Raw genomic sequence first — 19,153 nt, 5'->3', positions numbered from 1 at the left:
TCTAAATTTCTTGAAGGGGCTGTTGCTGTATTGGGATTCTAGAAGGCAGCAGTTAATCTCTTTTTGGTGTCATTATTTAAAAATTTCTACATTGTTATCTTAAACATTATTTGGGAATTTTTAATAAAAATTCAGAATTAAGTAAAAATAAATTAACCCATCTGATAATTTCACTCACATATATTTCACCCTTGGATCACTCAAAGGGAAGCCTAAGGAACATTAAAGACTGCACATTTTAAGCTCTATAGTCTCAAATATTTCTTTAGTATCTTCAGAATTATATGTTTTAAAGTAGAGTAGAAATAAAAGAGTTTTTCATCCTATTTTTCAAATGGTCACAACATTATGTGTATGTGTTTGGGTGTTAAAAAAAGAAACTTTCTTTGTAATCACTCAAAATATTTTTAAAGGTAGTGAAATACAAGTTTTTGGACTACCATGGGCTTGTCAGCTCAGAATGCAAGAAGTATTCAAATCTTGCAATTTAATAGATTTTTAAAAAAAAAAATTTAATTACACATTTGAAGTCCTGATTACATCCTAGGGATTTATTTGCTTATGAAAAGTCAAACTATGAATTACAATATTGCAGAATAATTTTCCACTTCATCAGATTAGTTTTACCATTCATTCCACAAATGATTTGTAAAATTTTGCATTACCTAAAAAACTTTGATACTACATTACAAAAAGGTACTTAAATATAGATGAGAAAGATAGATGTTTGTCTTCTTCTTTTGATATTGATATTAAATGAAAGATGGAATGTTTTTCATTTAAAATCAATCCGTCATATTTTCCCCCAAACACAATAAGTAAATAGCAATGTGAACAAAGGCTTTCTTTAAGTCTGTTATTCAGTTCAAATATGTGTTAGAAAAAAGATCTATTCTGTGTATAAAATATAACAACAAAAAAGGGAATTATAAATAGAAAAATAAAACATGTAGAAGAGACTAATATTCTGTGCACATAGCTTTAAAATCCCAATAGGGAATGCTTGTCAGAAGGAGATACTACACATTCATTGACTTAAACACAAATTCACAAAGAGCAATATTCCAACACATTAATTTGCCACAACAGATTTACCCATTGAAACCAGTCCACCAATTTTTACCAGCAAGTAGCATCTTAATTTTACCATCTAACGGTTAAATTGAAATGAAATAAAGATTTCCACACAAATATCAGTAACACAGACTTTCCTGGATTGTAATGGAGCACCTACCAACATTCAGTCAGCTCACAGGTAATGACACTCCTTGTAAGTATCATCTCTTCACACAGTAGCAGGGTCTTAAATGGAAAAGGGGTCTGTTCATTTTCTACATAAATCACAGGAAGATATTATAGAACTGGCTAATGAAAACAGCTTATATTTTGGAAATTAGTTTTAAAAATCTGAAGTTATGAATAAAAAGTGATGAAAAAAAGTAGCTGGCTGGGTTTCCCCTCTTCTTTACAGTGTTATGGTAAAAAATACAAGGAAAGTACCTAACTTCCTTTAATTAGGAAATCTGGTCTCTTCACTTGCTATAGGGCTCAGTTTAGAAGGAGAAAAGAAAAAAATATTTTTGGCTGTAGCTTTAGTAAACAATAAGTGATGAAAAATATTGTCTTCAAGAGATCTGACAACTCAGAACACAGACTTTATCACACTGATGTCACGTACATTCCTCCACGAAGCTTGGCAAATGAATAACTGAGCCCTATTTTGGCGGAATGAGAGAAGAAAGTACTAGTTCCAGTACAGAAATAAGATTATGAAAACCACCAACCAACACAAAACAGTTATTTATTCTCCTGAATAATAAAGACATGTTTGCATATAGAACAGCTTTTGTATTATTGCTCTACATATAAGAATATATTAGGGAACTCATAACAGACTGCACATTACAAACTTAAGGTTCTTTGGTGAAGAATGAAAGAAAACAGTATTTGAGCTTTAACAAAAATTATTTTATCCATTTTTGCATTTATCTATTGATCCGTTGGATCCTCTCACATAGTAGGGAGAGGTACTGTGTAAGTTTCACCATGGCAACAATTGCCACGCCCCCGGCCATCATACAGGTTGGCCAGAAGAGTGAATGGAACAGCACGTTGGAACTGTAGAGTTTGGTTAGGATAACGTTCTTCTGGTTTCCTTCTGGGTCAGAATAGCAGGAGAAGTGTTGATACTTCCTGAAGTTTTCCATGACAACATTCACCAGGGACATGGATTCTTCAAAATTTTTTCCACATTTAGGTATATAGGAGCACTGTGAAGAATAAGATAAACTGTTACTAGAAGATACTCTGTGTGTTTCAGACTCTAGGAGGGGGTGGAGTATTGTGTCCAAATAGGTGATCTGTGAAATAACCATGGTGGTTATTCTTTTCATATTCAAACTGGTGCCTTTGGAAACCCTAATAAATAACACATTGATTAAAACAATGTTTTAAGGTATCTGACAAAGATGTCCCTTGATTGCTCACCCATATATTATTTATTGATTGAAATAAAATGATAGATATGTTAATTAGCTGGATTTAATCATTCCATGTTGCATGCATAAAATAAATTAAATGATTCCCAGAATTCTTTTTGCCATAACTAGGTATGATAGGTTTTAATTATTTTCTATCAAACATACTTCTTTATGGAATCAGAATGTCAACTCTGCCATCATTTTGTCTGTTCACATCTGTCCACATAACATAAAAACTTACCAGTTCTCTCAGGGAAAGTAGTTTACTTTTATCTTTTTGTCTTGGCTTCATTTTATTTGGTTACCTTGCAACTGTCATAAAAAAACAGCTACACTTCTGTTGAATTACTGAAAAAGAAATCTGTCATGTGTAGGAATATTGAATAGTTAAAGAGCTGAGATGAGTGGGTCAGACCCATTTAGTATGCCAAAGTAGCTTTTCCTATAAGCCAAGGAAAAATAAAACAGTTTTTCCTATAAGCCGAGGAAGAATAAAACAGTTCTTTAATCACCACTCACCTGAGAACTTACGCTACCTTTCTTTTGATCTTTTCACCTCTCTTTTCTTTGGCTACCTCTTTTACATGTCTCTCCTCTCTTTATTTCTACACACTTTGATATGGTTTGTCTTTGTGTCCCCACCCAAATCTCACTTTAATTGTAATACCATGTGTCAGGAGAGGGACCTGGTAGGAAGTGATTGGATCATGGGGGCAGTTTCCCCCATGCTTTTCTTATGATAGTGAGTAAGTTCTCATGAGATTTGATGGTTTAAAACTGTTTGACAGTTCTTCCCTCATGTTCTCTCTCTTGCTTGCCACCATGAGAAGATGTGCCTTGCTTCTCCTTCATTTTCTGCCATGATTGTAAGTTTCCTGAGGCCTTCCCAGCCATGTGGAACTGTGAGTTAATTAAACCTTTTTCATTTATAAATTACCTAGTCTCGGGTATTATCTTTATAACAGTGTGAAAATAAGCTAATACAGAGAATTGGTACCAGGCCAGTGGGATATTTCTATAAAGATAACTTTAAAATGTGGAAGCAACTTTGGAACTGGGTAACAGGCAGAGGTTGGAACAGTTTGAAGCACTCAGAAGAAGACAGGAAGATGAAGGAAAATTTGGAACTTCCTAGAGATTTGTTGAATGGTTTTGACCAAAATGATGATAGTGATATGGACAAAGAAGTCCAGACTGAGGTAGTTTCAGATAGAGATGAGTAACTTACTGAGAACTGGAGCAAAGGTTGTGCTTGCCATGCTTTAGCAAAGAGATTAGCAGCATTTTGTCCCTGCCATAGAAATATGCGGAACTTTGAACTTGAGAGAGATGAATTAGGATATCTGACAGAAGAAATTTCTAACCAGCAGAGCATTCAAGAGGTGACCTGGCTTTTCTTGAAATGTGCAGTTATATGCATTCACAAAGAGATGATTTGAAATTGGAGCTTATGTTTAAAAGCATAAAAGTTTGGAAAATGTGCAGCCTGACCATGTTGGTAGAAAAGAAAAACCCATTTTCTGGGGAGAAATTCAAGCTTTCTGCAGAAATTGGCATAAGTAAGGAGGAGCTGAATGTTAATAGCCAACACAATGGGGAAAATGTCTCTAGGCATGTCAGAGATTTTTGTACTAGCTCTTCCCATCACAGGCCTGGAGGCATGGAGGGAAAAATGGCCTAGGGCCCTGCTGCTCTGTGCAGCCTTGCGACTTGGTGCCCTGTTTTCCAGCTGTTCCAGCTGTGGCTATAAGGGGTCAGTGTACAGCTCAGGCTATTGCTTCAGAGGGTGCAAGCCCCAAGCCTTGGCAGCTTCCAGGTGTTGTTGGGACTGCAGGTGTGCAAAAGAGTTAAGGTTTTGGAACTTCCACCTAGATTTCAGAGGATAGATAGAAATGCCTGGGTGTCCAGGCAGAATTCTGATGTAGGGGTGGAGCCCTCATGGAGAACCTCTGCTAGGGCAATGCAGAAGGGAAATGTGGGGTTGGAGTCCCCACACAGAATCCCCACTGGGGCACTGCCTAGTGGAGCTGTGAGAAGAGGGCCACTGTCCTTCAGACCCCAGAAGAATAGATCCACTGACAGCTTGCACTGTGTGCCTAGAAAAGCTGCAGGCACTCAGAGCCAGCCCGGGAAAGCAACTGCAGGGGCTGTACCCTACAGAACCACACCACAGGGTGAAGCTGCCCAAGGCCTTGGGAACCCATCTCTTGCATCAATGTGCCCCGAATGTGAGACATGGAGTCAAAGGAGATTATTTTGGAACTTTAAGATTTAATGACTGCCTGTCCAGGTTTTGGACTTGTATGGGGCCTGTGGTCCCTTTGCTTTAGCCAATTTCTCCCATTTGGAATGGGTCTATTTACCCAATGCCTGTACCCCCATTGTATCTTGGAAGTAACTAACTTGTTTTTGATTTTACAGGCTCATAGGTGGAAGGGATTTGCCTTATCTCAGATGAGACTTTGGGCTTGGAATTTTGAGTTAATGCTGGAATGATTTAAGACTTTGGGGGACTGTTGGGAAGGCATGATTGGTTTTGAAATGTATAAAGGACATGAGATTTGGGAAGAGCCGGGGCAGAATGATGTGGTTTGGCTCTGTGTCTCCACTCAAGTCTCATCTCAAATCATAATTTCCATGTGTCAGGGAAGGACCTGGTGGGAGGTGACTGGATCATGGAGGTGGTTTCTCCATGCTGTTCTCATGATAATGAGTGAGTTCTCATAAGAAGTGATGGTTTAAAAGTGTCTGGCAGCCCCCCGGCCCTCATGCTGTCTCTCCTGCCAGTATGAAAAGACGTGCCTTGCTTCCCCTTTGCCTTCCATCATGATTGTAAGTTTCCTGATGCCTCCCCAGCCATGCAGAACCATGAGTCAACTAAACCTTTTTCTTTTATAAATTGCCCAGTCTCAGTTGTTCTTTTTAGCAGTGTGAAAACAGATTAATACACACTTATATCTTTGGATTTTGTTTTCTTTTGTATCTCCTCCTTCCTTGCCCTTCCTTCAACCCCCACCTGGCCTTAAATCTTTCTCTCTGTTCCTCTTCCTGTTCACTCTTCCCTTTCTCCACTTTCTTATCTAGATACAGATGGAATTCAATAACTTTTTTGTAGTTTTTCTTTTTATTTTATGTTAGATATAGTTGGACACATTTTTAATTAAAAAAGCTATCTCTGAGGAAATCTCTGTGACTTATATTCCTTGGTTTATAAATGTACCATGACAAAACTGATATAATAATGAGGGTTTTTTTTTTAAGTTTGGAAAAACGTGACTTAAATCACTTTTCTGGGAGATGTTTGGGTTTTTGGTTAACTCTCTTCTCTATTGGTAAGAACCTCTCAATAGACTTTTTACTGTCCTGCCCCTTATGTAATCAAATGATTAACTTATCTGATTTATCAGAATTAAATTGGTTTCTGGCAGAATCACTGCTTATCTATACAGTGTTTTAGTGTGAGCTGAAACACTGTGCTCCTTCTTCAAAACATTATCATTTTCAGTTGGAAAATTATCCTAATAAACTTATTTTATTTATAAAACTCATGTCTTACTGTCATTTACCAATTTTTGCATTGCAACTATAAATATTCACATATATGACTTTTACAATGTGTTTGGTACCTCTGTGCAATGCACAGCCTCCATGACTATATGCAGAGACACAGATAAGGAAGCGGGTGAACTTTGAGGTACATTGATATAGGCTTTGGGGTAGAAGCCTGAAATTTCAGAAAAATTTAGATCAGTAGATTTCTCAAGAACAAAATATTTAAAAAACAAAAAGTTTTGGCTTATGAAATATATTTGAATTACTCTTTCCCCTGACTTTATCAGTGGGCACACAGGCACCTTGCTTTTTTTTTTTTTTTTTTTTTTTTTTTTTGCTGAGCTGTAGTCATTGAATTATTTGACTATAAACAGCAGGAAGTTTCTTTGATTAGTTAAGAATGGAGGATGAGCATGCTGGCATTTATCGTAAACCACGTTTAATGTGCTGTTCTTGTAGCAAGGTCTGGTTGACACCTTAAAATTTAACCAGCTAAGAATAAATGTGAATACATTTGTATAGGTGAGTAGAGCAGAGAATCCCCTGGTACTAGCAAGGCATTAAGGGGGTGAAAGTATCACCAAGAAAGCAGAATTTTTCAGTCAGTTATAATTTAGTATGAAAACTGGACTTTGACTGCCATGAAGCAAATTTCCTACCAGTTGGATGCCTCTGGATCAAAAGGGTGTAAGGCAGTGTGGGAATACCTTTATTTTTGTCCTTCAAAAATGGACATCTTCAAAGATGACCTGATCATTTCTTTAACATTTTTAGAAATGTTTTTTGAACCAAAGCATTTAAAAAATAACAGACATACCATTTCTAGTTGAATTTAAACCAAGCCAATTTAGATTATGAATGCTTCAGGTATCTGTATATTTTTGTGCCAAGATAGTTTATAGTAGCAATTTCAGTGGTGAACAGTGCTAAGTTATTGAAATGATCTCAGTAAAAATGGCATTCCATTGAAAGTGAAGTTTTTCCTTTTCTTATGCTTTTGTGAATTGATTCAGCTTAAAAATATAGATTTTTAAACAAACATTTGTCAGACAGATGGCAATAATTCTGTCAGTAGGTAAGATTCTTCATATAAACTACCATTGAGACCATCTGGCAGAACTGTAATACAGGAGCTGCTAATTAAAGTTGAAAGCCATTGGGCTTTCATTGCATGCATGTGGGCTGGATGGATGAGGCATGGTCCATACTTGATTGATTGTGGGACCTCAGGGCCAATGGTACACATATGAGCAACAGGCAGATACCAGTGGAGAAAAGGTCCTCTGCCCTGGTGTTTTTAGCTCTTTCTCATCTTGTCATTTTTTAACATACATATAAACCAGCTATCACTAGACCGTTAACTGTCCCTGAAAATGAAAATTCTACTATTTGTCAATCAGTCATGTACTTTTATTATTGATAAGTCCTTTGGTGATCATGAATGTATGAGTAGTATAACAAGCTCCTAACTTGTGCTCAGGAGATCTGGTTACTGTGTGACTATAGGCAAGTTATGTGGCCTCTCAGAATCAATTTTTTTAAATCTATATAATGGGGTTAATAGAGCCTTCATGGCAGGGTATTTTTTGTGAGGATTAAATGATGAATATGCATAAAGCCTCAATAAATTTTCATTAACATGTTTTTCTATTGGAATTTCACATTTGTCCACATGATCGTCTAAAAGTCGTCAATCAAGCGTCACATACTAAACTATGAAATCTCTAAGACGAGAAAATTACTAGCTGCGTGGTTTTCACAGAAGCAGTCCTGTTTAATGGCTGTAATCTCATGTCCCTTGCCTTTTTGTCTTAGGAGATTTGCATTATGCCGAATTCTACACTAGGAGCCTAGGTTTTTGTTTCTGTGGCTCAAATGATAGCCATGAGTATGTTTCTTAGGCAGGTGTGAATTTAGAGTGAAGATTTAGTTATCTTATTATGATTTTATCATGTGTTCAGAGGGTATTTTTATGTCTTTGGTTTTGAATACATAGAATGCATTTCAATAAACAAAACTTTACTGAGATATAAACTTAGTTGGAAAAATGTAATTTAGATAGAAAAAATAAACATCCATCATTTTTAGATCTTTCTTTTTTGGTGGGAGGTGTGGGAAAGGGAAGATTTAGGTTTTAGACTCTGTATGATATTTTACGGAAAGAATATATGAGTAATAATTTTATATATACAATATATTTTAGTACTGATAAAAATATGTTAATATTTTGCCATGGCTATAGGTCATTCTTTCTTTTGTGCCTTAATATGTGACTATATAAATCTATCAAACCTCTGAAGCAGCCATTCAGTGGAAGATTTAGACTTACATCTCTCTTAATATTGAGTTTTGTTAATAAAATCTTACTGCTTTTCCCAATCCTTAGATTCTTGACAGACAGAAACTTCTCTTTAGTACTGAAAACCACAGGGATGGACCCATGGTCATGCTCTTTCCTTTCCCAGCTGAAAAACCTTGGGTCCTGTCAATGTCTTCTGATCGTCCTTTCCCTTACATGGGCAATGAAGGTCCAGCAATTGCATCTTCTTTCCAATTTTTGAGGAGCTGACTAAATTTTTTTTTCCTTAGCCTCTCTTCCAGAATCTTTCAGAACAGTTATTTTTATTCTCATGATGGACAGAAGTTTTTAGAACTACCTGTTGGGCTTTTTTTCAGACATGCTTCACTAGGCTTGTGTGAAGTGAAGAGTGACATGCCTTCATCTTAAAAATAAAAGATGTGGGGAAGGGAGGAGGCAGTAAGAGAGTGTTTTTGGCTGAATAACCTCACTGTCAGCCTCCTTTTCCTTGTGATGGTAGGAAGGGAGCTATCCATTTCTCAGATCACTTCAAGGGAAAGGTGTGTTCTTCATTTGCCTTTTTATAAAGAGGGAAGTGTCTTATTCTTGAAATGGGGTTAGAAATTTGATAAAAATCCATTCAATATTTGTTGTCTCCAATATACCATATAGCATGTTATATATAGGTGACAAAAACATAAACAATACAGAATGTATAGAGAGAAACAGAAAAAAACCACACAGATGGGTGATGAAATTAGATGAGAATGTGGCTAAAAAGCCTTTCGGTAAAGACTGTACCATCATAGAAGTGGGCCACACATGTACTGTAAAAACTCCTTAGTAACCAGGTCCTAGTCTACAATGTCCATGAAGTAAACAAACAAACAAACAAAAACCAAAAATGGAAAAAAACATTGCTCATGTGAAACATAAATATTATTGGTTCCAAAGTCAATGGAACTTTTTCTAGTGTTCCCAAACAATGAATATTATGCACATATTTATTAAGCATATATAATGTACCAGACTTTGCATTCTATGCTTGAGAATGGGACATAGCTTGAATGTTCAAAGAATGTATAGTTCCCCAGCTGGTAGCCTTGGATTCACAAATATATTTTGAACTTTTGAATTTCTTGAACATTAATGATAAACAGATGAGTTGAGAAAGTAAATTGAGACTTCATTTCTTCCCACTCCTTTTGAGACTTCATGCTCTTTACCATCACTTTTTAAAAAACTGGATCCTACAACATTTACCTTAGACTTGTTTAGTTTGAACTTCTAGTATCTGCTTGATTTTGGCAAGTGGACCGTTCCAAGTATTTAGTAGTGAAAAGGAAAACAGAATTCACACTGCTATGCATGACTGTTTCTTTCAGTATTGAGACAAAGGTCCCACTACAGAGAGATTTTCCTTTCCTGTATTTGCCCACAGGTCTCATATCTATTATGGCACTTCTGCTTGATTTGGAGTAGAGAAGAAACTTGAAAGACCTGGGAACTTGACTAAGGAGATAGAAACTTCTCAGAGCTTTGGGATTAGACAATATCCAGAGAGCTTAAACCATGGAATCCCTAGGATTCTGATGTATCCAATTAGTCCTAAAGTGAGGCCAATATCTAATCTGACCTTGAATCTTCACCACGCCCCTCTCTCTTGGCAATTGAAAAGCACTAGTTTCCTTCCCCCTGCTTTTCTTCTCGATGCTGAGTATCAGCTTCTTTCTGGCACATTCTTTCTTTTACTTATACACAAAGGTGCCCTCTTCAGCTGTCCCAGATTTCAACTTTGGTAAGGAGTGACTAAACTTTGTCAGTCACAAAATGTTTCTGAATCTATGGTCTACAGGCAGTTTCAGCAAATGTCTAAGAAATATCTCAAATTTAAAATGCTAATTATGGGATGTCAAATGCCAAATTTCAGGGCATATTCCCCTCCTCCACCCCCCACCCCCCACTTTTCTTTTTAACCCCTTTCAGGGTAAGCTTCTATCTGTTTAATATCCACTCTACATAAACTGATGCTGAATATACAGTCCTAATCTTACCTGTGGATAACAGATAATTCTATTCCTTGCTCATTGTTTCTTACTTGATCCTAAGTGCCTCTTGGAATAGGATGGAATGGTGTAGATTCTCACCTGTTCACCAAAATATCTATCAGAAGGATGAATAATTCATAGAATTTGGATTTTTCAGAACTGTTGTCTTTATTCTCTCAAGGAGATGCACTAATGTTTTACTCTTTTAAGAGCAAGCATGATGAAGTAAAAAGACTTAGATTTTAATTCAGACATAATTAGTTAGTGAATGTGTAACTCTGGGAAAATTATTTTATTATTCTGAGCTCACCTTCATTATGTGTGGGGAAAAGCCCCCCACACACCTGGAGTTAGCAGTGTGTTGTGAGAGTATAGTAGGAGAAACTGAATTTGGATTTTTCTACATCATCAGACCAGATATATAGTATTATGCCATATACCAAAAAATGGGTATAGTTTCCTTTTTTTTGCACCAAACTACATTTTTAATCTAACCTCAAATCATAGGGGCATGTTTTGGGAATTCCTGGTAAGTAAAAGAGGTTTTAAACTCCTGAAGGAGATGGGCATTGAGGTATTCACAAGCAACAACCATAGTGAATTAATACTCAGCTGCTATTTTTTATGATGCTAGTGACAGCCTTGTAGCCAAGGGAGGCAGGGACCCTTGAGCCCTCTTGTAGCTCCCAGAGCCCATTAGTCAGGCAGTGGCTCCAGGAGAGCATGACAGTTTATCAGCTTAAGCAGCTTTGGTCATAATGTTGACAAGAGTTTGGGCACTGGGTTTAAAGGCTAAAGAAAAACTATGTGAGAGAGGGTAAAAATGTAAAAATAAAATGCTTTCTACCAAGATGCAGACAGATTGACTAATATCCTTTCGCCTCCTATTGTCTTAGGACAGTTATTATCAGTAGGGCCTGATGTATCTCAATACAACCATGCCCATTTCTTGGTAACTGTGAGGGAGACCATTATTTTTGGTGGGCTTGGGAAGGATAACAGGAAAGGGAGTTGACATTGAAAATTTTTTATGTTTTTGCTAGAATTATCTTGAATATTCCTCATTTTGCCTGAAGACGGTTTAATGACCTTTTCACATGGAGATAATTGTGTATTTTCAGTGTGTATATTTCAGATTAAAAGCAGAGGCTAGCTTTCCAGAAAGTAAAGAATCACTGGGCCAGGAAAGTGAGCCAAATGTTTGGTGCCTTTTTTCCCTGGGAGTATTTGCTGATTGTGGAAGGGGGTGAGAGCCTAGGAGGCTAACTGGCATTTTTGACAGCCTTGCAGAGCTATGAGCAGGAATTATGATTGTGGGCCTATCAAGCTGGGGTCTCGATAATTCCCCTATTCACTTTGGGTTGGGATTCCGAAGGGCTGCATCCTGGGAGAATAGTCAGCCTGAAATAGATAGGTCCTCGTAGGGACTTCAGTTCAGATCTGAGTATCACAATTTATGAAGTCAGAATGAGGTGATCCTGAATGGCTTGTGCCTGGCAGAAGTAAATGGAAATAATTTTTGGAAAAGATGACATTATAACATTATCCTAGTATTAAAGTTATTTTTTATAAAAATTTTGCAAATATAATATCAGAAACCTAATAAAACATAGCCAGATATTACAAGACAACATGAAAGCAAACAAGAGAAAACAAAAACAGAACAGATATATATGGGCTTCAAATAGTGAAGATAGCAAAATAGACTTTATAATGACTATAATTTTACTTTTTATGTTGAAGGATTTAAAAGACAATAATTAAAATATTGCAGAGAACTAGAAATGATAAAACAAGACTCAATTGGATATTCTAGAATTGAAAATACAGTAAGAGAAATTAAGCACTCAATGGATGGGTTTAACAGTTGATTTGCAGAGCAGAGGAAAGAATTGCTGAATTAGAAGATAGGTATATATCCAGAAAGAAGCAAAGAGAGACAAAAGGAGGGAGAAAAACAAAAGGGAGCATAAGACATGTAGGGGATACAGTGAGAAAACCTCGTATGTGGCCAACTGGAGTCCCAGAGGTGAAGATGCAGAGAACGACTACAGACAATGTTGATAAGATAATGGCAGAATTTTCTAAAATTGACAAAGAATATTAAGGAACAGGGAAAGAAGCCTTGGAAATGCTAATGCTAAGTAGGCTAAATAAAAATAATTGCATGTATTGGCACATAATAGTTAAACTGTAGAAAAACCAATAAAATAATCTTTAAAATAGGCCAAGATTACCTTCAAAGAAGCAGCAATTAGACTGAGGACTGATTTCTGAATAGTAACAATGCTCACCAGAAGACAATGGAAGAAAAATAGCCAACTTAGAATTTTGTACTCAGTGATTGTGTCCTTCCGGAAGAAAAATAAAATGAAAAATGCTTTCAGACAAATGAAAAATGAGAACATTTTTTAGGGATGTCATTGCACTAAAATAAATACTAGTAGAGATGGTCCTAGATAGAAGAACAGAGATAAAGGAATACGAATAATAAAAATGGAAAAATGTGGATCCATGTAAATTAACATTGACTATATACAACAACAATAGTAATGTCTACATGAGCTTCAAGTATACATAACATAAAAATGATAATATATAAGTTGGGAAAAGAATAAAAAAGTGGAGTTAAAATGTTTCAAAGTCTTTGATTAGTCAAGATTGCAAGTTGTAAAGTTTTATTTTAGGTTTAGGTACAGGTTTGTTTCATAGGTAAATTGCATGTCACAGGGGTGTGGTGTACAGTTTATTTCACCACCCAGGTAGTAAGCATAGTACCCTATGTAGTTTTAAATTCTCACCCTCCTTCCTCCCTCCACCGTCAAGCAGGCTTTGGTGTGTGCTTTTTCATTCATTGTGTCCATGTGTACTCAATGTTTAGCTACCACTTATAAGTGAGAATATGTGGTATTTGGTTTTCTGTTCCTGTGTTAGTTTACTTAGCATGATGACCTGCAGCTCCATCCATGGTTGCTGCAAAGGACATGATCTCATTCTTTTTCATGATTGTGTAGTATTATTCCATGGTGTATATGTACCACATTTTCTTTATCCTGTCCACTGTTGATGGGCATTTAGGTTGATTCCATATCTTTGCTATTGTGAGAAGGGCTGCCATGAACATACATGTACATGTGCCTTTGTGACAGAAAAATTTGTATTGTTCAGGGTATATACCCAATACTGGGATTTCTGGGACGAATGATAGTTCTGCTTTGTGTTCTCTGAACACAATGGCTGAACCAGTTTACATTCCCACCAAAAGTGGATAGGCGTTCCTTTTTCTTTGCAACCTCACCAGCTTCTGTTATTTTTTGACTTTAAAAAGAATAGTAACAGAATAGATAACTTCTGATAAAATAGAGGAAGAAATGAGATTCTAAAAATAATTCAATGAGGAAAAGTGTGATCTCTTCAAAAATGGACTGGAGCACGTGGGTGTACATATGAAACAAACAAACAAACAAACAAACAAAAAGGAAACTTGATCCCTACGTGAAAATTAATTCCAGTCAGATTTTACTGTATACATGAAAGGGAAAACAATAATACACCTAGAATGTCATTTAGGAGAATGACTTTATGATATTAGAGTGGGCGTAAGACTTAAACAGAACAGCAAAAGCACTGAACAGAAAGAAAAAGATTGACCAAATCTGGTTACACTGAAATTAGAAGTTTCTTTCATTGAAAGACATTCAGAGAGTGAAAAGGCCACATAATGGGAGAAGATATTTACAACACATATAACCAACAGAGGTTCATATTTAAATGACTCCTATATTGAAAGTAAAGAAGAAACAATTCCATAGAAAAATGGGCAAACAACTTGCATGGACATTGCCCAAAATGGATATCCAAATGGCCAATAAATAAATGAAAAGGCACTTGATAACATTAGCCATCAGAATCATGAAGAAATATCACCACATTAGCTAAATTAAAATTACAGATATTACCAAGTGTTGGCAAAGATTTGGAGCAGTAAGAACTCTCATACCCACAGGGTTGGTGAGAAGGTATATTTGCATATACATTTTGGAAAATTACTTGGCATTATCTACTTAACTTTAAGATATGTATACTCTATGATTTAAACATTCCATTCCCAGGTTTATACCTGATGGAAGTGTGTGTGCTTGTGCACCAGAGATATATATGAGAATATTCATGGTAGAATTACTTGTAATAATCCCAAACTATAGACAATTCAAAATGTCCATCAGCAGTAGAACGAATAAATAAACAGACATACTCATACAATGGAATATGATACAGTAATGAAAATGAATGAACTGTAACTAAATGGAATAAATCTAACAAACATAACGCTATGTGAAGAAAACCAGACAGAAAGGAAAGTATTCTATGTGATTCCATTTATATAATGTTTAAAAATGAGGCAAAACTATTAATAAAATATATATGTTTAAGGATATATCCTTAGGTGATAAAAATACAAAGAAAAGTAAGAAAGTAATTGCCATAAACTGTCAGGATAGTTGTCTTTGGTGGAGGCAGAGCCTGTAGTTATCGAGAGGGGGCATGTAGGGTGTTTTTGGGGTACAGAAAATGTTGTATTTCTTTACCCTTAAGGTGGTTACATGGTGGTTATGAATCTGTTTGTCATACTTGAGCTGTACTTTTTCATTTCATGCACAGTTCTGTATGTTACAATTTACTTTAAAAAACAAGATAGTGGGGCCAATAAACCAAATGATGACCTAGTATTATGCTGAGAGCAAATAAGGTACCAGTCCTGAATACATATCTGGGACATTTATTGGTCGCTTCTCTCTCCATTTATAGCCTAAATAATGCATTCACAGGGCTGTAGTGATAAATTGTCAAAATGAGGAAATGAAAATATGTCCCACTTTTTGATGCCTATTCAGGTTTAAGAGTTTCATAGGCATTTGTCATTACTGGTCAGCTTTGATTTTAAAATCTGACTTAAGGGAAGATCTTGAAAGACAAACACTTTGTGAGAGAGCTAGGCTTTACATATTGCAGCACAGTGCTGGGACTGGTATTATTTGTGGCTACTACAAACGAAAGAAAATCAGAGCCAGCATTTTCAAACAACATTCTCTGAAATATTTATTATGTTGAGTCCTCAGAGATATTTGCAAGAATTCTTTTAAGTTATTGTAACAAAAGTTCAAGGTGGGTTTCCTTACTTTGTGTCAACATATCAGAAACAAATCCTATTCACTCTCTATGTGCTAGTATTGAACCTTGAATCTACTGCATTTTTTTCAATAACTATAAGTTATATCATTTAACTGCTGACAATTTAATGAAAAGAAAAGCTTTTACAAGAAAGATTAGAGGTCAGAAGGGTTTATCCTGGTAATAAGAGCCAAGAGTGGCATCGAGTTGTCTTGGCATATGAGATTATTCTGCATATCGAATTGTTACCACAAATCCAAAACTCGATATATTTAACATAAAATTGTAATGGCAAGTTGGTTCTGCTGACACCTTCCTGGTCATCCCAGACCTTATAAATGTAAATTTTATGTAAAGCTTTAACAAAACACACATTCGTTGAATATCTACCATGTGGACTTGAATATCTTAGTGGACTGGAAAATTCAGCCTCTATGAATATAGCATATGTGAAGAACACACACACACACACACACACACACACGCACACACACACACACACAGTGACCATGGGTTGAAAGTAGCATGCTCTGCTCAACATTGTGCATGCTCAGGTTTCATCTTCATAAGGACCTTGCAAGGTGGCCATTTGTTACTTTTTAGAGAAAAGGAAGCTGAGGATCAGAAAGGTTAAGTTATATCCCTGAGGTCACAGAACTAAATGACATTGACCATGGACAAACAGAATACACCTTTACCTGACGGTTCCCAGGTACAGGACAAACACATGGTTTTGTCTTGTACATCTCTAAGCTGCATACTTGCTTTGAAAGACTCAGTCTATTTGTGTAAAGATATATTAATATTTACCCTTTCAAATGGAAGTGAAAGCTAAATCTGCACTACCACAAATGTAGGAATGATTTGTCCACAACTTGCACAGAAAATAAATATTTTCTAGGCAAGAGTCACATAGCAAGTTCTCTGAATGGAAGAGGCAGGCTCTGCTTCCTGGAAGTATTTTCCTTTGAAATGCTGGCAAAGGGGAACTTCAGAGGCAGAGAGCCTGGTGTGAAGCTCTGCGGGGTAACTGAAATGCAGTGCGCCAAGTTCCTACCTTCTGATTGATTTTTATTGTCTCTTCTGTGTGGTAGAGGAGGAGCTTTTCCCCGGAAGAAGTCAGGTTAACGTACACCTGGAGGCAGGGGTACTGAGAAAGTTTCCAGCAGTCTGGACCACAGCTGAAGGAGCAATTAAATGTTTCCGTGATGGATGCATTCAGCAAGGTGCATTGAGACTCTTCGGTCCACACGCTACAGAGAAAGGGGTGAGAGTAAACACAGGCCCAAGAGCTAATAGTGAGAAAGGTATAGTCTGAGGGAATTATTTCTCATCTCCTGAAGCTGAAAAATCTTTTCTAAATCTCTAATATGATCTATCTGTGTAAAGTTTAGGCCTTCGAATAGAACAGCTTTAAGCAAACTACCATATAACATAGACAAACTTGGACACATGAGAACATTTTCAATGACTTCCATTGGATATGGTATTCTCCAGTGCTTGACTTAAGTTCTTTTTTCCCTTATGGAACTCACTGGTAACATGAGGCATGCTTTAAAATCATCACCTGTCCTCACCCTGTATTTCTACATTGTAGGCAGCTTCTTGACATGCTCCAGCCCCTACCTCTGTATGTTTTACTTTTTACTTTCTGCATCCCAACTCCCTCCCCAGCCCAGTTTGTAGGCACAGAAGGTGTGAGGGAGAAGGATGGGGGAGATGGCAAAAGAGTGGAGGGTCATGTGGTCCAGCTTGACAGATGGAAGGACAGTGACAGAATGCCTTAAGGTCTTTCTAATAAGGGAAAAAAGATAACTCTTTCATTATATCATGAGCAATCACTTACTGCACATTCCTTTCACCCTAATTGGTAATTTACATACATAACCTTCTTTTGTTCTCTCAACAGCTGTGCAAGTTGGGTAGTAATTTCTTTTTAAAAGTGAGTGAACTGAGAAATCCCATGACATATGCAAGGACATATAGGCAGTAAGTGATGGAAATTGTGATCCAATCTTCTAATTCTCTAAGGCCCAGGCTCATTCTATTGTGTTTTTTTGTCTCCCCACAAACACAATGGAAAAGAAACCCTTTTATGCAGACTAATGGATGAATAAGGGTGCCCTGTTACCTCTCACCTGGAAGGATTCCAGCTGCCCATTGGTCAACTGGTCATTTAAAAATACCTTTAATTTTATGATCAAGATTAACATTTGTAATTAAGAATTAACACACCAGCAATTGATGGTTTGGTTTTGGGTATAAGCTGATCACCATAGCAATGGGAAAACATGTTTTCTTTGCAGATTAATACCCTTTCCTTTTGTTGGACAGGCATCCACAGCTTCCTGCCCCTTTGCATGTGTGAAGTTTTATTCCAGAAGCAGGATACTAGACCTGATCCCCTCCCTTGGTGTGGCAAACTGTATTTTCCTGGAACATGGGTGGTCACATTTTGCTTATATACTGAGGAAAAAGTCTCTGATGGTTCTAACCAGGTGTGAAGATCTGAAAGCATTTTGGAATCAACGACCACTTGGGGCCTGAGGCATCAGCACTTTCATAGAAAATGAGCACAGCTGAAGGCTGTCAGAGAAACAGATCAGAGCAGCCACAAATGTGAAAGATGATGCCTTAATTTCAGCAAATTACTGTATTTCAGCTGGATTTTGCTTCTAAAATGAAAGTATTAATTTAGATGGAGAAACAAATGCCACAAAATGGTTCCATTTTCTTTTGGATTGAAACCTCAATTTTTCATTTGAAAAGGTCTTGTTTCTTTAAGCTGAACTGCCGTGAGACTTCCCCCCATTCGATACATCAAGGCTGGGCTCACCCGTGTTTAGAGTGTCCAATTTGTGGACAACAGTTAGCTAGAGATGCTGGTGGGATTTGCTACATGGCTTACTGAGGACAGGAGTACACTTGCTATCCCACAATTTATTTGCCTCCCTATCCATTCAATAAACCTACAGCAAATATTGAAATGAAAAGATTCAAAATCTGTTATTTTTAAAAGTTGATGCATAGCAGTGTTTCTCAGCCTAGAAGGCCCATTAGAACAACCTGGGGAGCTTTAACAGATACTGGTGACTGGGTCCCACTCCAGACCAATTGAATCTGACCTTCTGGGGTGATGATGATGGGGGCTGGGTATTAGCATTTTTAAGAGTTTCTGGGGGAAGTTGGAATATACAGTTGAGAACCACTCACGTGGAAGGTGATGGAGGAGTTGGTTGGGGTGGAAAAGGGAGGAGGGTGGGGAACGGACAGAAGTGTGAAGAGGCAGGAATAGGGACTTTGGAATAGGTGAGATGTGGGCTTGAATCTTAGCTCTGCCACAAGCAAGAGCTGTATGACACGGGGAAATCATATCTCTCTTGAGCCTCAGTTTTGCAGTTTTTATAATGAGTATATTTATACTTACCTTATAGAGTAATTGTGATAATTAAACAAGTAGAAGTCTTTGACACCTGGTATCCAGATTATACGTAGAGCTATATGTATCATTATTATTAGATAACATTATTGAGAAGTATTATTTACCAGGAACTTCTCAAAGTTCTTATCAGGAAAGAAGGTGAGGAAGATGACCTTAGGGT

The 19,153-nt window shown here is 36.9% G+C and overlaps 1 protein-coding gene across 3 annotated transcripts in view; it reads right to left on the bottom strand.

Moving 5' to 3' along the window:
- Window positions 1–491: 491 nt before the first annotated feature.
- Window positions 492–19,153, bottom strand: part of KCNMB2 (potassium calcium-activated channel subfamily M regulatory beta subunit 2) — a 303,117-nt gene continuing 284,455 nt past the window's right edge. For all 3 annotated transcript variants that reach the window (XM_054553019.2, XM_054553020.2, XM_009239553.4), the window contains 2 exons: window positions 16,609–16,804; window positions 492–2,270 (listed from right to left, as the gene is read on the bottom strand). In XM_054553019.2, coding sequence (XP_054408994.1) covers window positions 1,986–2,270; window positions 16,609–16,804 — 481 coding nt within the window. In that variant the 3' untranslated portion in view covers window positions 492–1,985. The remainder of the gene's footprint in view (window positions 2,271–16,608; window positions 16,805–19,153) is intronic.

Source organism: Pongo abelii, chromosome 2 (assembly GCF_028885655.2).
Source record: "Pongo abelii isolate AG06213 chromosome 2, NHGRI_mPonAbe1-v2.0_pri, whole genome shotgun sequence".
Taxonomy (NCBI): domain Eukaryota; kingdom Metazoa; phylum Chordata; class Mammalia; order Primates; family Hominidae; genus Pongo; species Pongo abelii.
The sequence above is the reverse complement of the archived record's forward strand: the minus strand, read 5'-3'. Positions and strand labels throughout refer to the sequence as shown.